The 27,246-nt window shown below is 37.5% G+C and overlaps 1 protein-coding gene across 2 annotated transcripts in view; it reads right to left on the reverse strand.

The window, feature by feature from the left end:
- Positions 1-500: 500 nt before the first annotated feature.
- Positions 501-27,246, reverse strand: part of MLIP (muscular LMNA interacting protein) — a 260,956-nt gene continuing 234,210 nt past the window's right edge. For both annotated transcript variants that reach the window (XM_053668359.1, XM_053668358.1), the window contains 2 exons: positions 9,979-10,032; positions 501-822 (listed from right to left, as the gene is read on the reverse strand). In XM_053668359.1, coding sequence (XP_053524334.1) covers positions 817-822; positions 9,979-10,032 — 60 coding nt within the window. In that variant the 3' untranslated portion in view covers positions 501-816. The remainder of the gene's footprint in view (positions 823-9,978; positions 10,033-27,246) is intronic.

The following is a 27,246-nucleotide window of genomic DNA, read 5'->3' on the forward strand; positions in this document are numbered from 1 at the left end:
GGATTCTTCCTTAGTGTACTTTGTCCTAGGCCTCCGGGCTGGGCAGGCTGCGGGGGTGATGACTGGGCAAAACTGAGCATGGCCTGAATGTGCATATCAGGTGTGCTCCCAGGATGGTAATCACAGTGTGGGTTTGCTCCGTGGTTTTTCCTGATCATAGGACTTTGGGCACGGCTGACTCTGAGAGAGCCTTCACTGTTGGAGATGCTGCGATGCACGATGCTCAACATCAGTGGCCTGCCCCCAAGACATAGCCTGTTCTGACAGCACAGACCCAACAGCACAGGAACTCAGCGTTTTGCAAAATACCAACTTCCTCACGTCCAAGATCTCTCCAATGACCCCTCAGTCCTAATGTCTCCAGAAAGCAGGCAGAGACTCGTTTTTTTAAAAAAGCCATTGTTTTTCTTTGCATGTAAAAAAAGGAAAGAAAGAAAAGGCAAAAAGGGAAGGAATCCTGATTCAGTAAGTAATGTATGCATTAAATAAAATGTGTTGAAAAACAATCACAACCATTGTTCTATTTACCCACAATTCTTTTTTATTTTACTTCCAAATACAGGGGCACCTTAGTATTGCTGTCAGCTTAACAGAAGGCATTAAAGACTAATAATGGTGCAAGAAGCTGTAAGCAAATCTGGGTGTTATTGAGTACTGCAATGTTATATGCGTGCAAGAAACTTTTTTTAGTTCCACTGCTGCACTGCTAAAGGGAACACTAATACTGAAAAGTAAAAGTTAAATCTAGTAAATGATTGGCACTGGCATTACAAAACTCTTTAGTGCAGCCCTGGGTTTTTAGCTTCTGCTCCAACTTCATTGCTGAAAAATAAGAAAAAAAAGCAGTCAAATGATGAAAATAAATATTTATTTTAAAAAATATCCCAAATCTTGTATATTAACATTTAGACATAGCATTTCATATTTTTAGAAAATGGTTTATAGTAAAAAAATTATTTATTTTTTTCCTCTGGTAGCTGCTTTCTTGTTACACAATTAAAGGCATGATAAAGATACACAGCTTAGCTTCACATGACTCTGATCTCTTGAGAGCCCAGGAGCGCTGACCTGGCCTCCCCCAGAGGGTTACCGTAGCTCTAAAGGGCCAGGAACAGCATCGCCACACACCACATCCCACCTACAGCCCCTCACCTTTCCACCACTTGGTGGCTGCCTTCCCTAATCTTTTAGCATTCACCTCATCATTCCCTAAAACATAAACTATAAAACAAGGAGCTAAAGTGAACTGGGATTGAATTAAGTCCCATCATTTCCAAAATGAAACACTACAAAAGACCTCTTGCGTTTTTTTCATATATTGATTCAATTGGCTTTATAATATAGTTATGTAGTAGGACAGTAATTCTAATAATTTATTTATTCATCCAATCTCTATATGTTTCTATTTGATAGTGGTTGACTGTCTGGAGCAGATAAGACCAATGAATTGAATAGAAATGGGTATGAGCAGATTGTATTATTCAAGACAAAAGTATAAAAGAAAGTATTGAACATGAGGCCCAAAGAGAAATTTAATTCTAAAATTTTACTCTGCTAGAATGCAACAGAATGACACCAATGGAAGGAAATGACCTAAACTTTATTTCAGGTGCCAACTCATGGCTGACAATGGAGTGTTCCGAAATGGCGGGTGGAGAGTCACAGAGGCCAGCTGCTCTTTGAAGGCAACTCGCCCTGCTCTTCCTTGGGCTGAGCCACAGCGTGAAGAAGCAATGGTCCGAAAGGGCCAGCTGGGAGAAGAACATGGGCTGTGTGCAAGGGGTGAGCACAGCAGACAGGAAACCTGACCAAAGACCAAGGGGCAGCCTAGGAATGTCAGACATTGATACAATCTGTATCATTTCAGAAGAGACTGCATTTGTTAGAGGATAATGAGGAGTTAGAGAAAGAGCTACTAAAACGAAGGGGTGGCTCCATTACTGATTTGTTCTGGCCAAAGAAAATGGAACAGTCGTGAAATAAATGAGTTGTTGTAGCTTTCATTACCTGGGATTGTCTGAAGCTTTAAATGAAAAGAGGAAATGGCAAAATTACATCTCCTCCTGTTCTTTCTAACAAATAAAAAACACCATTTATTTAGATTTTCCTGAAAGTTTCAGCATTTGTTAGCAGTATTACAAGAGATTTAAAGAAATCATCAGGATTTGACCGACAATCATTAAGTGTTATACATTTCATATGCTAAGCACTTTATATGCATTACTATAGATCTTCGCCTTAATCCTTTGATCTCATTTTACAGAGAATTAAATTGAGGCTGAAAAAAATTAAATATCATGCTCAAGACCACAGTATTTGAAATGAAGCCCCAGTCTTCCTATATTTTCTATTTATTTTTGTTGTTCTTGTAGTCATTAGTTTGTCTTAGCAACACTTAAAACATATATTGTATCTGGCTTGTCACCAGAAAAGTTTAAACAGAGGACATATAAGGAAATACTTGTAGACATGATTATAACTTGAAATAAAATGTTTGGTTAAATGCCTTCTAAATTCTCTTTCAGGTAGAAGACTTTATAATTACAAGAAGAATTAGATCAGACGGAGGGGGCTAGGCAGTCCATCCTCTGACAGCTGCCTGGCAAACTCAGCCCGGTTCCCCGCGCCCCCGGCAGACAGGAGGGAGGTCGGCACCGCGGTGCGGCACAGGTTTGAAGTGAGACGGTGCGCTCTGGCAGGCAGAGTCATGGCACTGGACATTTTGGGAACTTTGTTATTTTCCTTTACTGATCTCCATACAGGTAACGAGCTAAATGACTTGAATAAAAACAAAGGTTGGCATTTAAGAAAGATAAAAATCATTAATAAAATAAAGAAATAAACTATTATCTTCAGACTAGCATCCTGTCAGTTAAGGCTCAGTACTTCATCATGCTGCCAGTTTGCTGACCAACCCATTTTTTTTGGATGTAAGAAAAAATAAAGAACAACTTAAGACATTTAGAAAATCATTATTGTGAAGGGGGTTGAATTCTAAAAAAATATCGTTAATTCAAATTTACTTTGAGTAGTAAGTGATGTAGTTTTGTGAAACTTTAAGCCAATTTTACAGGAAGCATTTTTTATTAAGGAATGTGTGGTGTGCATTTGCTTCTCAGCCCCTTTTAATCCAAAACCCTCTATGCACACTCTTCTCCACCAAACAAAAACAAAATGCTCAACGTAGGTGCTCTTGTAAATAGAAAGCCAGACTTCACACATGCAGAACAAAGGGCAATTTCCAGGAAACATGTATCATGATATTAATGCCACATACTCATTTTTCTCTGAAAGATTTTAAATGTACTTTGGACATTTACATAACCACTAACTTTGGTGCAAAGACACAAGATCTAGTACTAGAATATATTGTCCAGAAGCCAGAGGCCATAAAGCATTCAGTAGTTAAGGTCCCAGAAAGACACTGTGACGGAGAGAGAGAAGGCAGGTAGAACGGACTCTAGAGAGCACTGTGTTGAACCTGGGGTCAACAACATTTAGTATCTGGATGACCCAAGCTCCAAATAGTTATTAACCTGGACCTTATATTGTTTGTTCATCTGGAAAAACTAGCACACAGAGGGTGGAAGTCGTTCCAGCTCCTGGCCTTTGCTCAGCATTGCCATGAGTCACTAGGCTACAGCACCCAACAGCAGTTCACTGAGAGGACCTTACAGAGAGTTCCCCAAAGTGTCAACTCCCAACCGCTCCTACAACAGATTCAACTAAGTCCCTAGAAAAGAAAATAAGTGAGGCTTCTTTCTTTTTACTCGCTACTTCACAGTAAGACGCTCCCAGATTTCAGTTCTGTCCCTTGCCAACCAGGTATAAGGATAAATAGAAATAAAATAAATAGAAATAAGAGGCTTAACTCTCCTGTGGAAAATAAAGAGATCTCACATCCTCTGTTCTTTGAGCATTTACTTTAGAAAACTTGTCACTGTGAGTAAATTCTCTATTCTTTAAAATGCATATGAGTCTTTTGGAAAATTAGATGGACACTTTGTCAGTTTTAAGACCCAGGAAAGTCTTTCTCAAGGTTTGACAACCAAGTAAACATCCAAGTGAGAGACCATCCCTGTCTCCTAGTTTCTGAGAGAGGGTAAGAGCCTAACTTCAGCTGATACCTGACCCTGAGTTGTAAAACTACCTCCTGTGATAAAGATATAAAAAGTTCATTTTTTCTTTGTGTAAAAGCCAATTAACTGACACAGTTGGTCACCTCGCTTACTAGGTGATAAAGAATAAACTATGTGTAATAAATGGTGCTGTCAAGCCTTGTTCTGAAGAATAAATTGAATTATTATTTGTCTTGAGAGCATGTATATATATATATGCTTGACTATAAGAAGGCTGAGATTTGTCCTTGTTTTTAACCTCTGAGTGACTGTCTGTGGTGCATGTCACATTCTAGTTTAATGCTTATTCAGTAACAAATTATTTTTCTCTAGTGCTTTTGTGAATTCAACTTCTGGTTTAGTAGAGGGTTTTGGGGGGGTTGTTTTGTTTTGTTTTAATTACATTCCCCTACCACAGATTTGGGCTTACAACACAGGAAATTCACTTTGTCGGGGTTCACTGGTGCCAAATCTGGCAATAGGGGTGCCCTTTCCTTTATTATAATATTTCCTTGCTTTCTTGAGTACCTGGGCAAGGTGCTATTAATTCATATGCCCCATTAGATGTCTTTATAAGGCAAATTTACCCTGGTCTTCTGGCCAGTTTGCTATCAAAGCAGATGAACCTTCTTTTAATTAGCAGTTAGTAATATCCATATTCCCAGTTCTTGCCTAAGATTACAACCTTGAAGTCTTCAAGATTTATCAAAGCTTGATTTTGAGAAGCAATATTTAGAGTAATTGCCTGAAGGGAATAGAGGGAACCCATTCTTGAAAGTTTCACTTTTACCCTTAAATCAAACCAGAAAATGAGACTGGCTTCCATGGACAAATCACTTTTTTTCTTTTTTATGTTGTCATATGGAGAATAAAGATAGATTAATGAGATGCTAGTCCAATTAGATTAAAACTTTAGACATCAAAGCGGGTTCTGGAACTCAAAATAAAATGAGCACAATAAAAAGCTTACACACACCAAGGCAGCAGCAAATCATTCATCGTGACCTTCCTAGCAGAATTGTGATCTTGCCAGACCTTAAATCTTGATCAAAATTTGCAAAGAAAACAGGAGAAGAATTTGCCAGGTATGTGACTTATGAGCTGCTAGTAAACGATTAGCTTTCAAGTGATGTTAGTAAAAAGTAGATCTGAAAGGTCAGAATCAAATGCATCTAATCCTGTTTTTGGAAATCAATGACCCTCAAGTTAAAAGTAAAACAGGCATAGGGCCACATGTAGTGGATAATGTGAAAATGGCGGGTCTGTTTACGTCTCATTCCCCAGTAGGGCTTTCACAATTAAACCTGCAGAAAGAGAAGTGGTTTATAGAGTGGTTGTGGACCAAAGAGATGCTGAATTCACAAAACAGGATGAATACAACCAGAAATAATTACTGCTAAAAGAATTTATTTTCTTCTAAGTAACCCTACTCAAAAAGCATGTATATCAGGCAGGGCATTTGATCGGAATTAGATGGTATTAGCTATATTTCTTCTCGGAGATTACTACATTGGTGTGAATAACTGAAATCTATGAAAATGACCTTCTTTGAAAATTGATCAGCCAACTAACCACAATGATCAAATTGATTGAGATCTCATCTGCATGTATGAGAGTTTATCAACAACCAAACTTTAAAAAAATTTATTGATTGATTTTAGAGAGAGAGGAAAGGAGAAAGAGAGACATCTGTTTGTTGTTCCACTCAGTGATGCATTCATTGGTTGATTCTTGTGCCCTGATCATGGATCAAACCTGGAATTTTAAAAAAGATTTTATTTACTCATTTCCAGAGAGAGGAGAAGAGAGGGAGAAAGAGGAAGAGAAACATCAGAGTGTGATTGCCTCTCATGCATCCTCCCCAACCATGGACCTAACCCACAACCTAGGCAGGTGCCCTGACTGGGAATCAGACCTGTGACCCTTTGGTTCACAGGCCAACACTCAATCCACTGAGCTACAATAGCTGGGGCTAAACCTGCAATTTTAGTACATTAGGATGGCACTCTAACCAACTGAGTCCCAGCCACAGTGAGCAAGTATTTTTTTTAAGTGCCACATAAAATGCTAAATAAAACATTCATTGGAATTTACCAGCCCCCAGCCTCAGCCTGCACCAAATGCTTTGCCAAACTTTAGCCTAAGTATTTTGCAAAGCTGGGTGGAATATACAAAAAAAACACAGAAACTAATGTTAGGTTTTACTAAATAAATTATAATGAATCTCAACAGGACAGATCTCTCAAAATGACTCTACACAAGTTAAAGCACACATAAGCCTTTTCAATGGACACGTATGTGTTGCCCAAATTTCTATTAATTCAAAGCATTCCCTAAAACTAATTTCTTAAATAATTATTCTGCTTTACTTTCCAGTTTTTGTTTCTATGATTAAAGAACTAATTTTTTGGCTTTCCTAAACCACCAGTGAAGAAACTAGAATTTGAGGATCTCAACTCTTGTTGTGATTTTGAGTCTCCAAGATTTGAAAACATACCAATGTCTTTGTGTGCCTCCAGAGATCCTTGATTCAATTTGCAGGAAGTGGAACCCTGCTCCTGGGACTTTTATAAAGCAGATTCTAATGTTCTGCCAGACTTGACAACCACTGAACTAGATGATAAGTGGATTGTTTTGAATTAGTTCTTTTTTCAATGTACTTTTTAAATTACATGAATTATGAAAACAGTAATCAGGTCAAGTCAGATAAATCTGAGGTCTGTTGGTTTTAAATGAATTACCAAGCAAATTTTTTTTTAACTAGAAGCTACAATAGAATAATGGAACACAAGAAATAGGAGTAGTGTAGTAAAAAAAAAAAAAAAAAACAGACTAAGAGGTAAATTTTGAGATCCCATGAAGGTTTCTTGCATAATTGTTCACTTGTACTGGGTTTGCAACTTGAATGCTTCACTCCCTAAGCTGTATAGGCAAAAGACTGGAACTGCTATATAAAAACAGATCATTTTCTTGACTGATGCTTTGCAGATAAATAACAATAACAGGTTTAGGGGAAAAAAACAGAGATCAGTATTACAGTCTGACCACATATCATAAGGATCTCTAAAATGTGTTCGATTGCCCCCAAATGGGCCACTGTTACTAAGACATAAAATACAGAACACTAGAAGCATAAAACATCCTTTTTCTTAATTATTTACATTTTCTTAATATTATCTAACTCTCTGTCTCCCACAATTGCTAAACTTCAAACTGTAGTTCCTTGTATGGTTTTCATATATTTCAAGTTTGAGATTCAAATCATTTTTGACAATCTTACTCACTAGCTTAATTTTAAGTTTTGTCCCTAGAGTTATGGTAATTGGTGAAAAGGGGAAATACTACAATACTACCTCTACCCAATTTTTTTTCAACATAGTCTTTCAGCATTACATAATATTCAGAAGTTTTTAGTTCAGTATTTATTAGTACATCTGGATGCTTTTGTTATTTAATCAACTGATTTTTATTACTGTATAGAAACATTCTTTCTTATTGTATAGATATATCCTATATAAACCTCAGCCAAAATTATAGTTTGAAAGAAAGAATATTTGATTTATGCATTCACCTGGAATGTGCAAACTTTATTCTACCATTCTTCTCTTTTTGGACATATATACTTGTCTGATTTTTTACTATTACACAATTTTCCACCATCACACCAAAAGAGCTACCACATTTGACAAAGCGTTAATATCCTTAATATATAAAGAGATTTTACAATGCAACAGGAAAAAATGTCACCATACCAGTAGATAAACTCATAACTTGATGCAGAAGAAAATAGATAAAAGTAACAGAAAATACAGAACCTTAAAATGCAAATTAAAACAAAATATAATTTCTCACTTTATATGGCAAATAATTTAAAATATGGTTTTAAAAGGGGGACAGATTTAGGTAACGCAGAGAGAAGTTTAGATGAAGATAGAGAGCTACATAGTGTATGGTGGAGTGCTCAACAGCACAGGCTTCAGGCAGTCAGATCTGGGCTCCTGATCGTTCACTGTCCAGCTATGTGGCTTTGGCTGATTTCCCTCAGCCTCAGTTTCCTCATCTGTAAGATGGGAATAATAATAGTACTTAACTTACAATGTTTGGTGAAGATTAAGTAAGATAATGCATATAAAGTGCATAACACATTTTAACATATATTAAGCTCTCAATAAATTGGTATTTATAATAATTCTCAATGCAACAAGTATACATGAGACACAGGTATTACAACCGACTTCTGTTAGGATGAACTGCTACAATTTTTCAGGAATGCAACTTGGCTATAGGCATCAAAAATTTCCAAAAGTTTATACCAATGAACCAGTAATCCTATCTTTTAAAAAATCATAGCTGTGACCCAGAATATAAATCCACACATATTTTTAACACACCTTTTATGTTTTAATGACTAATGTTATAATAGAGGGGCATATTGGTATTGTATGGTAAAGCTTTTAAAACGTGCAGAAATAAGATGTCAGTTTATGAAAACTAAATGATATGCCCCAAATTGTGGAAAAGATACTTTGGGAAAAATATTCAGATTCTATTTGGAATTTTATTATTTCTACTTCTTTTGTACTATGCTTTTCTCCCCTTAAACTTGGAGGCTGCAAAACTGAGCGTGGCTCATTGGTGAGGGTGTCTGAAACAGATGGTTGAGCTCACTGGTTCCTTTCTTAAAAAGTTCTTTTAAAAAAGTTACTTTTGTTTTTACATTTATCACTTTGCCTGAGAGAATGTAGAAGGAGAAAGCATTGTTCAATTACTCTGCTGTTGATTAACACAAAAATTTAAAAAATATTTACAGAATTTTTGTGTTATTAACAAAAATAAAAATGAGTTTTTAAAAATGTATTTTTTTTAGTCTTTCAAAGTTTGAAAGTGGCTAAACATTTACATGAAAATTATAGGCATGCTTTTGTCTGTATGCTTCTTGCCATATGCAAAATTCACTTGGGGGGCTAGAAGCTGAGAGAGATACCATGAGGTACTGAGACCTCTGACTCAGAAGATACACTGTAAGTATTAGGGGATATCTACTGACCTTCCAGAAAAAAGGCACCAATGGCTTCACAATGAATCCAAAGAGAAAATCACAAAGACGGTCAGGGTAAAAGGAGTTAGTTTGTGATCCAAGTGCTACCCACATGAGAACCTCTAACACGACCTTCCACATTGAAAAGCCGCAAAAATTCACTTAGCTATCAGGAAGGTTCTCCTTAACAAACACAAAGTGGGCCAGCTAAGTCTTTCTTTTAAAAATCCCACAAATTACATATATACAATGGAATTCTATGCAGCAGAGAGAAAGAAGGAGCTACTACCTTTTGCAACAACATGGATAGAACTGGAAAGCGTTATGCTGAGTGAAATAGGCCAGGTGTTGAAAGACAAATACCATATGATCTCACCTTTAACAGGAAGCTAAACAACAAAACAAACAAGCAAGCAGAATAAAAACAAAGACACTGAAATAGAGAACAAGTGGGCAGCAACCAGAGGGGAGAGGGGAGGGAATTTAAGGGGAAAAAAGGGGAGGGATTTGGAGGAACAAGTATGAAGGACACAGGGACAAGAACTAAGGGGGGTGGAAATGGGAGGGAGGTGGGGAGCATGGGGCGGGTTGGGCTGGGATGGGAGAAATAGACAGAAAACTGTACTTGAAAAAATAATTTAACAAAATTTTTAAAAAGTGAAACAGCCAAATAATGTTTCAGTAAAACTTTTTGAAACCAAAAAAAGTAAAAAAAAAGCCCCACAATTGCATTAATATTTTTAAACATGAGTTTACTCCTACAATTTAATATTACATGGATATGGATGGACAATGAAATCTCCAACTGTATCTTACATTTACCTCTTTGGAATCAAGAGTTTCATGTTCAGGAATAGCCACCATTGGATGACTCAGCTTCATAGAAAAGATACCCAGGATGTGATGAGGAAGGGTAGAAGTAGGGAGAAATAATGATTAAATTTCAGTTAAATAGCTAAACAATGGCATACAGTATACTACTGTTGATTGTAGTAGATTCTATCAAGTATAAACATTAAAAGTTGACTGTTATTAAAAACAAAGGTATTCTTACCATAGAAAAAAATTTAGCAGATGGTGAGTACTTGGAGCACAGGCCCACACCTTACTTGTTTTTCTGTCCCACGTAAACTTTAACAGTGCTTGACATGTAGCATAGACAGTTATTAAATGTTTATTGAATTAATGAAGTATTAAAACTCACTGACCGATATTACAAAGAGAAAACAAAGCTGTATTTATATGTCAACTCGCACAACAGGCCTCAAATTGAAAAATTCCAAAGCAAAAGAAATAAATGATGCTCAGACCCACAGTAAATGCAGATGTATCTATAGATGTAAATGCTTGCTTGGAATGGAAAGCATTGTGCATTATCATTAACGTTAATAATCTCAATACAAGGGACTTCATAATCACCGCAGTCTTCCCAGATGATGTTATTATAACACAGTGTACCACATAGTGACACTTTAACAGAAGGGACGTTCTTCTGCTTATATAAGAGTTTTTATTATTCCATTGGTCTTCTGAGCACTATACATGCACTTAACCCCATTAACATAGAAGAAGGTCCGAGGCACATAAGGGGAGGAGACCGAACGGGGGACATATATACACTGAGAGGCAGGAAGAGCAATCATTTGCAATAAATCTATTATTTTTTTTTTGGTTTTGACCACATCTCCTTATTCCAACTTTAGGGTAACTAACTAGCACACCCATTTTGCCAAAAGCATTCCCTGTTTCTTTTATCATCCTAGAAAAATCAGGAAACAATCACCCAGGAGAGTGCCAACACTGGCTATCAAGGAGACCAAGGAGACACCCTCACGCTTTCTCAGACTTCCCTCTGTTCTGGCAGAGTTTCAGAAATGGAACCTGCTCTTATGTAAACCAATCACGTCACTAAATGCCAGCCATTGCATTCTATGTGCAACCATGTTACACCCAGAGGATTTCACAACTATGAAATTCTCTGGGTATAACATCAGGACTCCTTCTAACTACCCGAAACCACACTGCTTCAAATAGAAGTATAATCTGACTCCTGAGCCAGCTAGAGATCTAAATGGCATTCCAGAAATCAGCTGAAAGCACCTATTTTCTCCTATTCATCAGGATCCCCTGCTGCCTGGCTTGAGATCAGAGCCTATGTACTACTGCAAACCCCAGACCCAGGCAATTGGTCCGGGAGACAGCCAAATTTTCAGCATACCTAGGCTAAGTGGTTTGGTAATTGTATGAATCATCGGAGCACAATGTCAAATTTTCGTTCTCCTAGTCTCTGAAGATAGGCTAGGATAAATATTCTGAAATTTGAAAACATTGGAACATTCCCAATAAAATACTTACTGAGATTAGAAAAGCAACTGAGTAATTATGTCATAGCTACTTTTACATTCCATTCTTTTTTTCAATATAGGTATTTATTCATTTAAATTTATTTCATTTTAATCTTAAATTTCAAAAACTATGTGTTAATGATCCTAATTGACAAAAGACAACAAAAATGACTGATTCTAATTAATGATAATTCCCCAATCATTTATATTTGGCTTTGTAATGCTTTTATTCTATTTACCATCTTTTTATTATCTTCAAGCTGACCAAAAACACAAATAAAATGTGATATTGTTAATGGATTTAGTCATAATCATTTATTAAGTTCTCACATGACAAATTCACAACAACCTAGTGAGATGAACACTAGTTTCACCCTGTTTCACAGATGAGGAAACTGAAACTGACAGGGAGAATAACTTATCAAAAGGCCAGAAGTAGGAAGTGGCACACCCAGGATTAGAATCCAGGGTGACGGTCGCCAGAGACCGGGCTTTCAAAGTGAGTGGGACGTGGTAGTATGTCCCTGGGAAGGAGACTCAGGAGATGGCACAGGGGGAGACAGGGCATGGGAGTGATGTGTACCATTGTGCAAAAGGAAAAGCCATGTACTAAAGGCAAGAGTGTCTCTTTCAGAGATAAAAAGCACTTGAGGAGTGGCTGGTGTAGCTATGAAAGCTCATGCAAGAGAGCTCCATGCTACAGTGGAGCTTGTACGTCAGAGAAAGAGGCTGTGCTTCATTCTCCAGGCAGTGAGAAACCCTTGAACTATTATTCTAAGAGACAAAGGGGCATGTGTGATTAGATCTTCATTTAAAAAAAAAAACTCAATGCAGCTAGAGTACAAAATGTGGATGGGGAGGAAATTGGAAGATGCTTAATTAATCAAAGAGAAAGAATAAAGAAAAAGGCTTAAATGAAAGCGTTGCCATAGAGAAGAGAATAGACTCAAGTTTTTCTGGGTGACTGAAAGGCCTCCCTACTGTTTAGGACTAGTGAGGTTAGACATTTTGGTATTTTGTTGATTAGAAAAGAAAAACTGGGAAATGCTGGAAGAGTGGTGGGCAGGGCAGAAAAAAGCAATGGGGAAAAAGTGGGACAACTGTAACTGAACAACAACAAAAAAGAAATAATGTTGAATATCGAAATCTCTGCTGAATGCAGAGATTTCATAGTGCAAGAGGACTAAATATGTTAATGTGAAGATGCTCTCAGAGTCAGAATAGAAATGATAAACTGAAAACATTAAAATAAAATGTAAATAGGTGAATGGCTGGCTATCTATATATAGAATACTCGGGGAGAGTAGGTGAATACCGAAGGACAAAGAGACTCTTCTAACCCTGTTTATTTGGTGTTCTAGAGAACAAATGAGTATTTGGTCTCAAAAAGATAAAATTAAAATTTACTAATTTTCCCATGAAGTCATTATTCAACAGGGAAGAGTGGATGAAAGAGGAAGCTCAGATGAAATAAGATAAAACATACTATTGTCCTGGATGGAGACTTCAGTCCCAGAGAACTGTGTAATGGACTAATTAGACCTGTACTCACTCACCATTGTGGGACCATCAATAAGTGGTATTGAACATTTTAATAAAATGTTCAGTTGATTTTTATTACACTTGATCACAGCTGCCACTAAATGAACGTAAAGCTTTTTGAAATGTTTGTCACCAGTGTGGGTTACACTGTCACCAGTGCCACCTGTAAATGTCACTGCTTCTCCAGATGTAACAGGAACTTGTCTGACGAAGACAAAATTCTCTCAAACCAATGAGAGAAATGAAAACCCCGCAACTAGAAGAAAAGAAAATATGCAAACAGTGGCTAAATCACTTAATAAAGTCTCTGATCTCCCTGAGAAATAGAATTCGAAGCTCCAGCCTTTATGAAATAAGCTCTCCCTCCTGCATGAAGATGAAGTAGGTTTTCTCCTCTGCCAGAAATTATGAAGCTGGGGAAATGATGCAAGAAACGTTAACATTTTTAAATTGTCAAGGGCGCTGCACACACTATTTGGGATTATTTTGTTTGCTGAACCACATCTTTTTGTTCAACTCATTTACTCTATTTGTCTATATAAACTGCACCTTCTACTTCTGTCTTCCCACCTACATTTGTGAGCTACTCAAGCTAGAGTGAAACCTTATTAAGGGCCTATCTCAAAAGAGACGTGAGAAATTACTGTAGCAATTCCTACCTAAAATATAGCATTTCATGGTACCTACGGTAATCATTATGAGATGCCAGCCATCTGAGATCATGTAGGTTACATGTTATTCATCTTTAGTCTTCTGCACCTGGCATGGGGTTCCCTCAGCACAGAGTAGACACTGAGTACCGAATGAATAAATTGATGAAAGAATGAATGAAATGACTAGAGGAAAAGAGCATCTTCCGATTTGCAGAATTAAAGTCTGTCTGTATTAGTGAAGAGTCAGGAAGTGTTTACTGCATTTCTAGAAGCCTCCTCATTTATGTGAAACTCTGTAAACTACAAACCTCTGAACCAGAACTGTCACACACGTGTGTTCTCTTTGACCCTCACAGTCCTTCTGCTTTATACAGTCCTTTGTTGTCAGCGTTCGAGTTCACAGATGATATCTGCAAGTCTGTGTTTCTCTTGAACTACTTGAAGGTCTCAGTGCCATCTTGCTCTGTGTGCCAGCCTGCCCTGTTAGATGAAGCTAATCATCTCCATGTTTCACCACACCTGCTAAGAGAAGGCCAAGTGTCAGAGCTGGCCTATTATCATGCTTTCACATGAATATCTGACTAACTTCAGTCATTTGGGGAATCTGGCCTTCTAAATCATTTGGAGTTTTGAATCCCTGATATACAACATATACCAGGGCACAGGAGGAAGTACTCAGGGAAACGTATAAATTTCAGATTCTGATACACCAAGTCTGGAGAGTGGTCTGAGAGTCTGCATTTCTAAGGGACGCTCAACTGATGCTAATGCTACCATAGGCTGAGTAGTGAGTGAAAGGGTCAGGCCAGTTCTCCAACCCCCTGGACTGCTCATGACTCAGTCATCCCAACTCAATCGGTAGCCCACAGCTTAATTGAAACTCTCTCCCACTTCCCACAATAGACATCTGATGCCAGCCATAATGGCTGGTAGTCAGACTGACCCTCCTGTACCTGGGAATAGGTTGGCCCTTTACCTACTATTGTCCCAACTCACATCCTTAAATCCTCAGGCAACCACAGGCAGAAGAACAAAAGACTAACTCCTCCCACATTCTCCAACAAACCCAGTGCTTTTTCTTTTAAAAACCCCATACTTGTTTGTTTTGTTGTTTAGCTTCCTGTTAAAGGTGAGATCATGCGGTATTTGTCTTTCAACCCCTGGCCTATTTCACTCAGCATAATGCTCTCCAGTTCCATCCATGTTGTTGCAAAGGGTAGGAGCTCCTTCTTTCTTTCTGCTGCATAGAATTCCATTGTGTAAATGTACCACAGTTTTTGGATCCATTCATTTACTGATGGGCACCTAGGTTGCTTCCAACACTTGGCTATTGTAAATTGTGCTGCTCTAAATATTGGGGTGCATAGGTTCTTTTGGATTGGTGTTTCAGGGTTCTTAGGATATAATCCTAGCAGTGGAATTGCTGGGTCAAAAGGCAGATTCATTTTTAGTTTTCTTAGAAAATTCCATACTGTTTTCCACAATGGTTGCACCAGTCTGCAATCCCACCAACAGTGAAAATATAACCAAAGACACTGAAATAGAGAACAGGCAGACAGGGACCAAAGGGGAGAGGGGAGGGAATTTCAGGGGAAAAGGGGAAGGATTCACAGGAACAAGTATAAAGGACACATGGACAAAAACTAAGGGGGGTGGAAATGGGAGGGAGTTGGGGAGCACTGGCAAGGGGGGCTGGGATGGGAGTAAAAGACAGAGAACTGTACTTGAACAATAATTAAATAAAAAAATTAAAATGAATAAATAAATAAATAAATAAATAACCCATTCTTGCCTCCCCAGGGCTGCAATCAGCCCAGACTCAACCCACCTGTAGGCACAGCATCAAATAAAAGCACTTGGATCAGATCATCTGGTTCCTCCTGCCTCTATTTCTCAAGCCTTTCTAATAGTGAGGCCATAAACAACACTTTTGTATGAACGGATGCAGTTGATGCTTTAAAAACACTTATTTATTCACAACTAAAATTAACTATATCAGAAATGTCCTAATTAGTTGTGTGGTATTGCAATTGCCTAATTAAATAATTTAACACTATTTATTTTATTAAGTACCTGCAAATGTCCCAGGCACATTGTTAGATGTCAGTGAACAAACACCCATTATCCCTGACCCTGGAAAGATAGGTGTTACCATATTGAGTCATGCATAATGTATACTTTTTTGCCCAAATTCTTGAGGGAAAAATAAGGATTCACATTATACATGGGTGGTATTAATTCTGTATCTATATAAATGTTAATTCTTTTATTTATGTTTATACATTAAAAGTGTGACTCTAGAAAGCAGTAACAATATCTGTATGCAAAATAATACCCTGGAAAACAATAATCAATTTTGTTTCTAAATTTAAATAAATAAACAATTGAATTAAAAATTAAAAGATGCCCTGGCTGGTGTAGCTCAGTGGATTGAGCACAGGCCTGTGAACCAAAGGATCGCGGTTCAATTCCCAGTCAGGGTACATGCCTGGGTTGCAGTCCAGGTCCCAGCAGGGGATGCACAAGAGGCAACCATACATTGACATTTCGCTCTTTCTCTCCTTCCCTTCCCCTCTAAAGATAAGTAAATAAAATCTTTAAAAAAATTAAAAGATATTTTTCCTGAAAGTTTGGGCCAAAAACATGGGTGCACATTATATAATGACAAAACAAACACAAGCAATTATAAAAATCAGAAATATCTAGAAACAAACACAAAATAATGTGTTCTGAAGCAAAAGTTCAAAGTGCTGTGTTCATAACAGATAGATCTGACCTAATCTAGACGGATGAAGGAAACTTTTCCCAAGAGGCTGGAATGTAAAGAATAAATCTCCTGATGGCATTACAGGGGACTAGAGAATGCATACAGGGTTCGTAGCTGAGAAGAAATGACAGACTGAGTGGAAGACAGGGAGAAAATTCAGAGTGAACGGGCAAAATGAGTCTCAGAACGTCAGGAACTGAGGCTGAAGGACTAGCGTGTAGGTATGTGGCATCAACTCCACTTAGGAAGCAAAGGAGGAAGCCTTGGAAATGCTTATTAAATCAAGGAAGGCTTTAAATATGAGTTTGTCTCATTAGCCAAACGGTTGCAAGCTGCTGGAGGCTAAGGCCCATGACATCTCAGCAGTCTTGCCCCAGAAACTAGTTGATTGGTTTCATCGCTGAAGATTCTATGCCTTGCAACAAAATGTGCGCAGTGCTCTGAGTTTTTCCTTAACGAAAACAGCTCATGAGATGTGCTGTGAGGGAAAAGCTGCTTTTAGTGACCGTCCCAAATATGCTACTCCCACCCCTGTGTCATAAAGATGTCATCCACATTAGCCTGAAATATTTTTAAACATTACAGGCCATCGATAGATTAAATATTTATTTTTCGAAGTTACAGGTACGGCATCTATTTTTGGTGATTTTATGATTTTGTTGATGCCACTAACTCCCCAGGTGACATGAGGAAAATCAGTTTGTCTCGGGCCTCAGTGTCCTCTCTTTTAAAATCTGGGCCCGAATTGGACGAGTTCTAGTTCCTAGTCCACTTAGATAACTCAATGAATCTGTGATGCTTCAGCAAAAATCAGTTGATTGATATATGAAGCTGTTTAGAAAGAAAGGCTCTTTCTCTTAGGAGTCTCCTGCAATGAGCTATGGCCAAGGTAGAAGCCATGTCTATGGCAACAACAACATACTCTTCTATGTAGAGTTCAACAATTCTATGTATTGAACTCTACATAGAATCTTACCTGGGATCCATATTATTAGCTCTTGGCCATAACACCTGCTCCTTGCAGGAAATTTTATAAATGCTATTAAATTTCACAATATTCCTTTGTGTATTCCCTGAGTACTATCATATACTTAGTTGGAATTTGGTACTTGTTAATCATTTTGCAAACCTGCAGAAAACTTGCTGTTAACTGTTGGCCATTACTATTATTACATTGCAGTCTAAGTCCCAGTAAGCTTAATACGAGTCTAATACCAGTAAGAAAACAAGAATTTTCTGCTCTGATCTTTGTAAAAAGTCTTTTGAGATACACCTAAAAATTCTCAAATTACACTATTTTACTCTTGGCCTTTCCTCCGCCTTTCAGAGGCACAGAACTTGGGACATGTTAGAATTCTCTCCCCCAAAGACCACTGTCTAAAGGACAGTGTGACGGGGCCCTGACTGGTGCACCTCAGTTGGTTGGGTATCTTTCTACAAAAGCAAAGGGCTGCCCACTTGATTCCCCCATCAGAGCACATGGCTGGGTTGTGGGCCTGGTCTCCGGGCAGGCCGTGTGCTGGAGGCAACCAATTGATGTTTCTCTAACACATTGATGTTTCTCTCCCCCTCTTTCTCCCTCTCTTCCCCTCTCTAGGAATAAATAAATAAAATCTTTCAAAAAGTAAAGGACAGTATAATGGAATTATTTTTCCCATCTACTATGTGTTCAGCCTGTTTTCAAAACAAACCACATCCCTATATATTTATTCACATTTTTTCCTCTGCAGTTGCTTCTTTCTCAACTAGAAAACCACTTCCCCAAGGGGATTAACTACATCATTCACTTTTTTTTCACAGCACAGTTCTCCGACTGTAATGAAAATGTAGCAAAATCTATATTCTAACACCATTTTAGACCTCAGAATAAATTTCAGAAACTGACATTGGAATTGACAAGGAAGTATATTTGTTGTTCTTTCTTCCTCCTATCCTTTAAGGACACAATTAGTTGCTTAGTACTACAGACAAAACATCATTTCCAATTTGTTTCAATAGCATACTAACCCTAGCACAATCACAAACCCAATGTCTCCTTCACAAAAGACAATGTCGATGGCCATTTTTCCCCTTTCTTTCTGTTCTATAAACTATAAGGGGTACTAGCTATTTTATGCCAAGGTGATGTATAATGAAAAATAAACTACTCTGTATTAAGACCCTCAACCTCATAAATATTTTTCAATTCCTATCCTGCTTAGCTCCATCCAAACAATTCCTAATTTTGAAGCAGTTACCCCAAGTTGCAAGAAACCTATCCCAGAACCCAGGAATGTGTCAAAAGTTGTGAACCGACGTATTACAAATAACCCTGGAAGAGCGTGTCTTAGGAGGGAGAACAGGCATGATCGTGATGGGTTTAGTTCCTGCCCCCCATCTCCAGAGGCCCCCTGCCAGACATCACTCTGTTTTCTCCTAACACTGTATTTCCAGCATCTTTGAGAATGCTTGGGGACGAGGGTGTAGAAGACAGAGAGGAGGTAGAAATGGTTAGTAGGCATAGGAGCTAAGGACTGTCATCCACAGGTGACTGGAGGGTGGCCTTGGGGAGGGTGTCTGCTGGCCCTGCCTCCCTGTAATTGGACACTACTCCTCCATCACCCATCTCCCTATACACTGTTTTAAACTGGATTTCAGCAATGGGTAGGCACTTCCGAACTATGTGGGTTACACCTCTTTAAATTATCAGTACACTTTCAGTGTCCTGTCCCCACTCCCTGTCCTTGCCCCCACGATCCTGCCAGCCAACTGCAGCTTGGCCTTAGATCACAGCCACTCACTCCAGAGGGAATCTGACAGTCCTGCTTTCCTGGGCCTCGTTACAGTCTAAGGTCCACTCTCTGGAAAATCTGTGTATTTTTACCTCCCACTGTGTTCCTACTAGAAACACATCCTAATAGCCATGGTACTGCTTTATTCAAACTTAAACCATAAAATAGACAGGTTATTTACTGATTGCTAAGAAGCCCATAGAAAAACTCTGTGCTTAGTTTTGTTACGTTAGTAGGTTTCTACCATTCCATTCTTTTAAAAATTGGGATAAACATGCTTTAATACTACAAAATTTATCTAAACATTTTACCACCTAAAATTTGATAAACAGTTACAATGTCAAATGTGAAAGTCATAAAATATATTCTCAGGTATAAAAAGCCTCTGAATACTTGCCAAATAAAGGCCCAACTTAAAAACTTTTTTGTATCAAAGACTCAAGTAAGAAAAATAAATACAGTAGAATGCAGCAAAACATATAGAAAAGCATTGTAATAAAATATTCTGAGTAAAAGTATCATTGCCATTTTTTAAATCCACGAAAGACCATGGGAGAGAAAAAATGATAACCACAACATACCAGCATAATCAAGATGATAGTGAATAATAGAAGGGACCCTGGGTTTGTCTCACTGTCACTGCAGGTAGCAGCTAGAAATGAGTGGCCAGCAGGAAAATACAGTAGGGTCCCTGCCCTCAGAATCTAACAAAGAACTTAAAACAGGGGCCTGGAAACAAAAGGAAGTTAGGTGTCACCAGTTAACTCAGGAGTCCTGAGCCTAGTGGGATAAGAGGGCCAGGTTTGCAAACATCACAAGCAGGAGATAACACAGGGGAGGGGAGCCTCTGCAGACAAAGAGACTTTCCTAGCTCAGAAAAAAAGCCTTTGGAGCTGTACATTACTCCCAAGATTTAGAAGACAGAGAAGGAGAGGGAACCTAGAAGCTGACTAAGGTATGTAATCCCTAAACTCCAATAGTCAGTGCACCCAGATTAGCTGAGTGCCCTCTTGGAGCATTAGCTCAAGTGCATTGAACAAACTTAACTAACACTTATTAACAAACTTACTAACAAATTTATTTCCTCTATAGATGGAGCATTTAGACTAGCTGGGTGCCTGCTTGCAGGTTTGTGTTCGTGTGTGTTTCATAAATGAACTTGCCATCTCATTTCTATTTAAGAGTTGTCCTACTTGAATTTGTTTTTTGCAGCAAGATGAGAACTGAGAACAAGCTCCAGGTGGGGCCTGACTCAGGTCTCTCTCCCCGGTAACATCACTAGGAGAAAACAAAGATGTTGATAAGGGTATATCAACGTGAATGTGAAACCTAAGTGAAGGGAAATCACAACAACGAAGTACAGTGAATAAATTTTAAGCTAGTAAATTAAAACCATACCTATTGGACACAAAACTGAAAAAAAAGATAAGAAATCATAATAATGGACAATGTAAAATAATAGGGCAGATTAAGGTCATGTAATGAGATATCTCATACAGTAAGAGCAGTCTCTCAAGATTAAAAAAATAAGATCAGAAAATAATATAGTCAACAAGAGATACACACAAACAAGAAGGCATACAAAGTTGAAAATAAAAGGAGGAAAAGATTTATCTGTCTAATATAAACCAAAATAAAACTGAAATAATCTCATTATCTTTAAAATGGAATTTAAGAAAAATATTGTAAAGGACAAAAAAATTATATATTAGTAAAAAAAAGATCAATGAACAAGAAGACAGGATCATAATAAACATATATTCCTAATAATACAATCTCGAAGTTTAAAAAGATTTTGATGGTTGACCTCTAATACTTTGAAAGCAAGGAGCGGTTTGTACTTCATTTAAATGCCTTAAGGGCTAAGAATGTTTCAGTGCTCAATAGAAGCTAAATAAATATTTTTATACAGTCTGAGAAAGAGTTCAACCCCACAGTCATATCTTTTGTTTGCAAAGATATCTTCTGTTTGAGTCACAACAAATAGAACCTATGGCTTACATGTGGGCAAATGGGTATCATTATTCTGTGGCTTAAATGAAATGTCTGGGTTGTATTTCGATCAGTCTCACAAGGATAAGCTTTAAAAAATTTAGCAATCTGAAAGAATTTTATGTTCATATTTTAGTAAAAGGTATAAAGCAACAGCTGCATTAAGCAAGAAGAAGCAACACAGGAAAACCATGCCCTGAAGTTTCAAAATAAGTGATGCCTTGACTACGTAATGACAGAACACAGGTATAGCTTTTGTTGCACAGAATGTGCAATAGGATAACAAAATAAGTTAAAGCAGTGAAAGAAACAATGAGGTTGAAGAATTTGAAACTGATAAAACTGATGTTTTTAAGAACTGTTGAATAATGGCAATTCCATATGAATCGTGTGACTCAACTTCATATAAAAGACTTTTTAAAGAAAGCAATAGCATTAAAAAGAGATTAGACAAGGAATTGTGTTTAAAGGTACACTATCTACGTGTCTGTGTGTGTCTTCACATATGTATGTACGTAAATGTACATAGACTGAATTTGCAAAGATAAATGCTTCCATCCGGGTTTCCAGGACATGACGGGGCCCACCATTGCTGCCTTCCTCAGACCACGTGCTCAGCAGAGATGAAGCCTTAAAAAAGATGAACAACTTGACCCTCTCCTCACATTGTGGCCCATAGCCAGTGACTTGCTGATCAGGGCTATCAATAGAGGATAACTTGGCAACGTATGCCCAGACCCCACTGCCTCCGAATTAGGAGCCTTCGCCCTTTCCAGTTAGGATTTACTCCTCCTCTGTAGCATGTCTCTCTGAAGAGCACACCCTCAACATATCAGAAAAGTCTAGACGCCTGTCTCAGGCTCCACTTCGAAGTACACTGATCTAGGATACCATGTACTGGGGAAGGGGCAGGGGCCCAGGACCATGAGTGCTTTGAAATACAAGGATTTCATTTGTCCTTAGTGCCTCCATCAGCACAAGAGGCAAATGGATGGCAACTTCTTTTCTCTACAGCCGTTAAACACAAGCGTGGTCTATAAATTCCAAGGGGCAAACATGTTATTTCACAAGAGCTTTAAAAATCATCTTTCTCCTAGTATATGTCTCCTCACTAAAAAGTGTGACAGTGAAAAATTTCAGCTAGAGGACAACAAATGAATTTAAGGGCAGATATAAAAGAAATGGATTATTCTCAGTTTCCTGGAAGAACTTTAAGTCAACTGTTTGTGATCAAATAAAGTGCATTCTAAGAACGATGTCTGGCAATTACATAACCTGAAACATGACTGGTTTCAAATGCCAGCCCACCAAAGCACCTACAGGGTTGAAATATTCTTTTTCCCCTCTCGTGGAGAACTTAAATAAATATGATTGATACTGCATTTCTCAGAACTGCTCGACTTAAAATACCTGCTCACTGGCATTCATTTTTTCATATTTAAAGTCCAACTAATTTGCATTTAGCCATTTTGAACAGAATATTCTTTATGAACCTATTATACAAATTCATCCAATTTGAAAACAATTTGGCACAGGCAAACAGTGCCCATGTTCTGGTTTTCTGAAAAAACTCTCTAAATGTTAAAAAGCAATTCTGAGTTCATAAAGCTTTCTTTCCTATTCCATCCACCTCAAATGCTTTCTGTTCCATAACACTGTAACAGTTATCCAATTCCCATTAACTCCAAAAGGTATCAGAAAGTTTCAGAATCAAGAGCAAGGCAGTTTATCTCTGTGATGATAGAAAATAAATACCTTGGTTTATTCACACAGAAAGATTTTTAATTATGTAGACAGAACACCAGCAGAGATTATTAATAAATGGAGGTTTTGCCTCCGAAATTCAAGATGAATTTTTTCTGTAAATGTGGCTGATTCAGTAAGTTTTGTCAGAAGTTTAGATGAATAGGGGTTCTCTGGCCTTTGGAACTGTTGCTGGCAAAAGAAGGTAGAAGCCTGGGATGAATGTGAAAAGCACTGTGTGGTTCATGAGGAAGTAGAGCTCTGCCAACACCTCACACGCCCTCATGTGTCATTTTGTATCTTTAGTCTTCAGGTTCTTGGTCTGTAAATGTCACCTGCAGGCCTCAGCGGTGAGTTCGTCCTGAGGTATCTGGCACTGCTGTCTGAGCAGGTAAAAGCCTCTAGTTCAAAGAACCTATGCACCACAATGTTCATAGCAGCACAATTTACAATAGCCAAGAGTTGGAAGCAACCTAGGTGCCCGTCAGTAAATGAATGGATCAAAAAACTGTGGTACATATACACAATGGAATTCTATGCAGCAGAGAGAAAGAAGGAGCTACTACCTTTTGCAACAACATGGATGGAACTGGAAAGCATTATGCTGAGTGAAATAGGCCAGGCATTGAAGGACAAATACCATATGATCTCACCTTTGACAGGAAGCTAAAGAATAAAACAAACAAGCAAACAGAATAAAAACAAAGACACTGAAATAGAGAACAAGTGGGCAGCGACCAGAGGGGAGAGGGAAGGGAACTTAAGGGGAAAAAGGGGGAGGGATTTTGAGGAACAAGTATGAAGGACACAGGGATGAGGACTGGGGGGGGGGGGGGGGATGGGGGGGAGGGGGGAGACCGGGGCGGGGGGGTGGGGTGGGATGGGAGAAATAGATTTAAAAAAATGTACTTGAAAAGTAACTAAATAAAATTTAATATTTAAAAAAAAAGCCTGTAGTTCAGAGTGGTGACGTTGACAAAAGTGGTGATGCTATTTCATGGCTAGATTTGGAGGAGGGCTGTTGGGGCGAGGAGATGAAGGGTCTTAAGGAAAATTAGTGTAGTATCAGCTTTTATATCAGTTTTGTGCAATCTTGTATAAATTACTTACACTTTCTAAGCCATAGTTTCTTCATACGTCAAAGGAAGAGGATATAACCTACTTTATGATTTTTCAACCTAAAATAAAATACTGTTTGTGAAGTAAGTGGCATGTTTTCTACTTTTCTAAATATTAACATCTTCCTTACAAAATTTCAGTGACATCACTCATCCTCAAATTACTCCCTGCTTTGTTCCCACAGGTGACAATAACTCACACCCAGGGATACAGATGTCTGGCAAGAAACTTCCTGATTTCTCTTGCTTCCCCAATACACCGGCCTCCTTCCACTGTCACAGGCTTGGTCTGTTCCTTATCTTTGCTGCCTGAAAACCTTCCCCAGTGCTGTTCCCTGAAATACTAAGCCTGCCCTCAACCTTTGCTTCTTGTTGGTTCTCTAAACCTTTCCTGACTCCTCAGACTAGATCAGGACTTCTGTCTGATGAGTGCATTAGATCATGCACTCATAACTACTTGATCATCTCCCACAAGGCAGTTGTCACAATTAGCATTAAGTAATGAATTTTTGCTGTGTGTTTAATTTCTGTTTTCCCCCCAATACAGAAGGAGTACTTAACTAAGGCTCCTCAGGTTATGACGTTGTTCCTTTCCAGTGCATGTTCAGCACAGATGCAGTGCTTTATAAGTAAGGGATACTCAATAAATCTTTGTGAAATGAATAAATGATCATCTATGTCAACATCCTGACTCCAAGGTTTGTAAACTTAATGATAGAATAAAAAAGTTGCAAAGTCTATGCTCTTTGTTATTGGTAGGAATTAAGCTATCACCGTATTTCGCTGTGTATAATGTGTTCCCATGTATAATACACACCCACGTTTTGGGCCCAAACTTTCAGGAAAAAAATTTTCCATTTTAATTTTTTAATTCAATGTTTACTTATCTACATTTAGATACCCTTTTTGTATTGTAAATAAATCTGAGCGTTTATTTTTTAACATATTATGGTATAAGAAATTTAATGTAACAAATAATTATAAAACAAAAGAGAGATACAAAGTATTTTAGATACTGCCCATGTATAACACCCATTCTTATTTTTCCCTCAAAAATTTGGACAAAAAAGTACACATTATACATAGCAGAATATGGTAGAAAATGTTTTTGTAACCTTGAACCAAATCACTTAACATAGTGTTCATTTTCTCATTTTAAAACTAGGAACAGTTAGAAATTGCTTCTCTCAAAGGGATGTTGCTTCATTCTTCAAATATATTTGTTAAATATTCTCCACATATATAGATCTAAATATTTATGGATTACATTATAATAACACATTTTATTTCAAGTCCCCTCAGCCTTTGAATCAGTAGGTGAAATTTAGGCTTACTTCAGATTTTCCAGTTAAGTCATAATCTACTTTAAATTTGTTTTATTGATGTCTGTTAAAATATCAGAAGAAACTTCAGGAAAAAAGTCTTTTCAGAGGAGTGACTAAAAAATGTAACCAATATTGGAAACATGCTTATAATATGAATATTTTAATTCATTTATTAGATTTCTGTAGTGTTGCAGAATCAGTTCTCTCAGTAACTATGCAATGATAATACCCCTTAAAGTTGGCCAAAGTCTGTATGGCTTTTCCATAAAATAAAAGATACATTTTTTATTTTCATCAATAACTTTATTGATTTGCATAGTTTAAGTATGTTAGCTATCTCCCATTTGGTATAATGTTGATTGTTCTCAATTAATGCCTCGATTTGATCACTATTGATTTCAACCATTCTATCCAACTGAAGCAACTTCCAGCAAAAAATCTCCAGCACAGAACATCACAAACCACTTTTGCCACATTCAATCAATCACAGCACCTTCTCCATACACTCCACAAACCTTTTTCTTTCATTTCAGTTGCATTTTTACATTTCTTGAAGCAATAAGGCATAGTTGCCGGAAATGTTGTATATTTTTTCCATCTTCAATATTAAATGGCTTACACATAAATTCACCAATTTTGATAAGCATTTTTAATGTACTCTGATATGACAGCTGACACAATATTATCTAACAAAATTGTTTCAAAAGAAGTTAAAGACAACTAAGCACTACTATACCCATCTTACAGAAAATGCCAAACAAATTTTTCTGGCCAATATCCTCCATGATGTAAAATATAAACTTTATAAATGGATTAAATTTAAAAATAAATAAGTAGGGGAAAGAAATGGAGGAAAAGAATGTGAATGAGAAAAATCAACATTTATAGGGTACAATATCCAAAAGATTTAAAGAAAGGATGCTCATAATGTAGGAAGCCAGCTAAAGCAAGTTTATGGAGAGAAGAGTCCCTCTTAACTATCCTGGGTATCAAAGGTCCTTCCCTTTCTTCTGCCTCCTATCTCAATTACACAGCACCAAACTACCAGAAACCTGCTCAGAGGTTCCGAAGTCTGTGAAAACAAAACACAATAGGGCCCAACTCCCCAAAGACTTGACTGTTTGTTACCATTGTTTTTCTCTCCTATTACTAAACTGTGTGTTTCTCACTCCTAATCCATTTTGCTAGATAGGTTCCTTCACTATTCTAACAGATGTCTCACTCCTGGCTTATTATAAGGAGCCCAATCCTTTGCAGAGAAAAGATAAATAATGGATGGAATCAGAGTGAATCTTCATTTTGCTCATTCTCCTTTTTAAAATCACAGACAAGTTATATTTTCTTTTTCGTTAATCTACAATCTCAAAAGCAGCTGCTTGGAAAAGAGATTAAAGAAACTTATCAGTAAAATTCTGTTAACATATCATAAAGATAAAAATACAGTTCAGGTAAAATGCTCTCATTTTCTTAGCAAAAATAGAATTCTAACATAAAGGGTTGTTATATTTTAACATATTTTTATGAAAAACTCACTTCAATTTTTAAAAATTTAAATCATAAGAAAGTACATGTTGGCAGCTGTGGTTTTTCTTTTTTCCCAAAAAATGCCTTTTAATAATTGCAGTAGTACACTGGAAAAATATGTACCTTCTGATTCAATGTGTCCATAAATACTGAATGTACAAACACAGCCCAATTGTAAATGTTACAAGCACATGGGGCCGATATCAATTAAGAACTCAACCTAACATTCTACATCTCATTCTATTTAAAAAATCCTGTAGCATAAATGAATATGTATACTATTTAACACTTGTATTTCCTTTTACTTATT

This window comes from Artibeus jamaicensis, unplaced genomic scaffold (assembly GCF_021234435.1).
Source record: "Artibeus jamaicensis isolate MK-2021 breed Jamaican fruit bat unplaced genomic scaffold, CSHL_Jam_final contig_484, whole genome shotgun sequence".
Taxonomy (NCBI): Eukaryota; Metazoa; Chordata; class Mammalia; order Chiroptera; family Phyllostomidae; genus Artibeus; species Artibeus jamaicensis.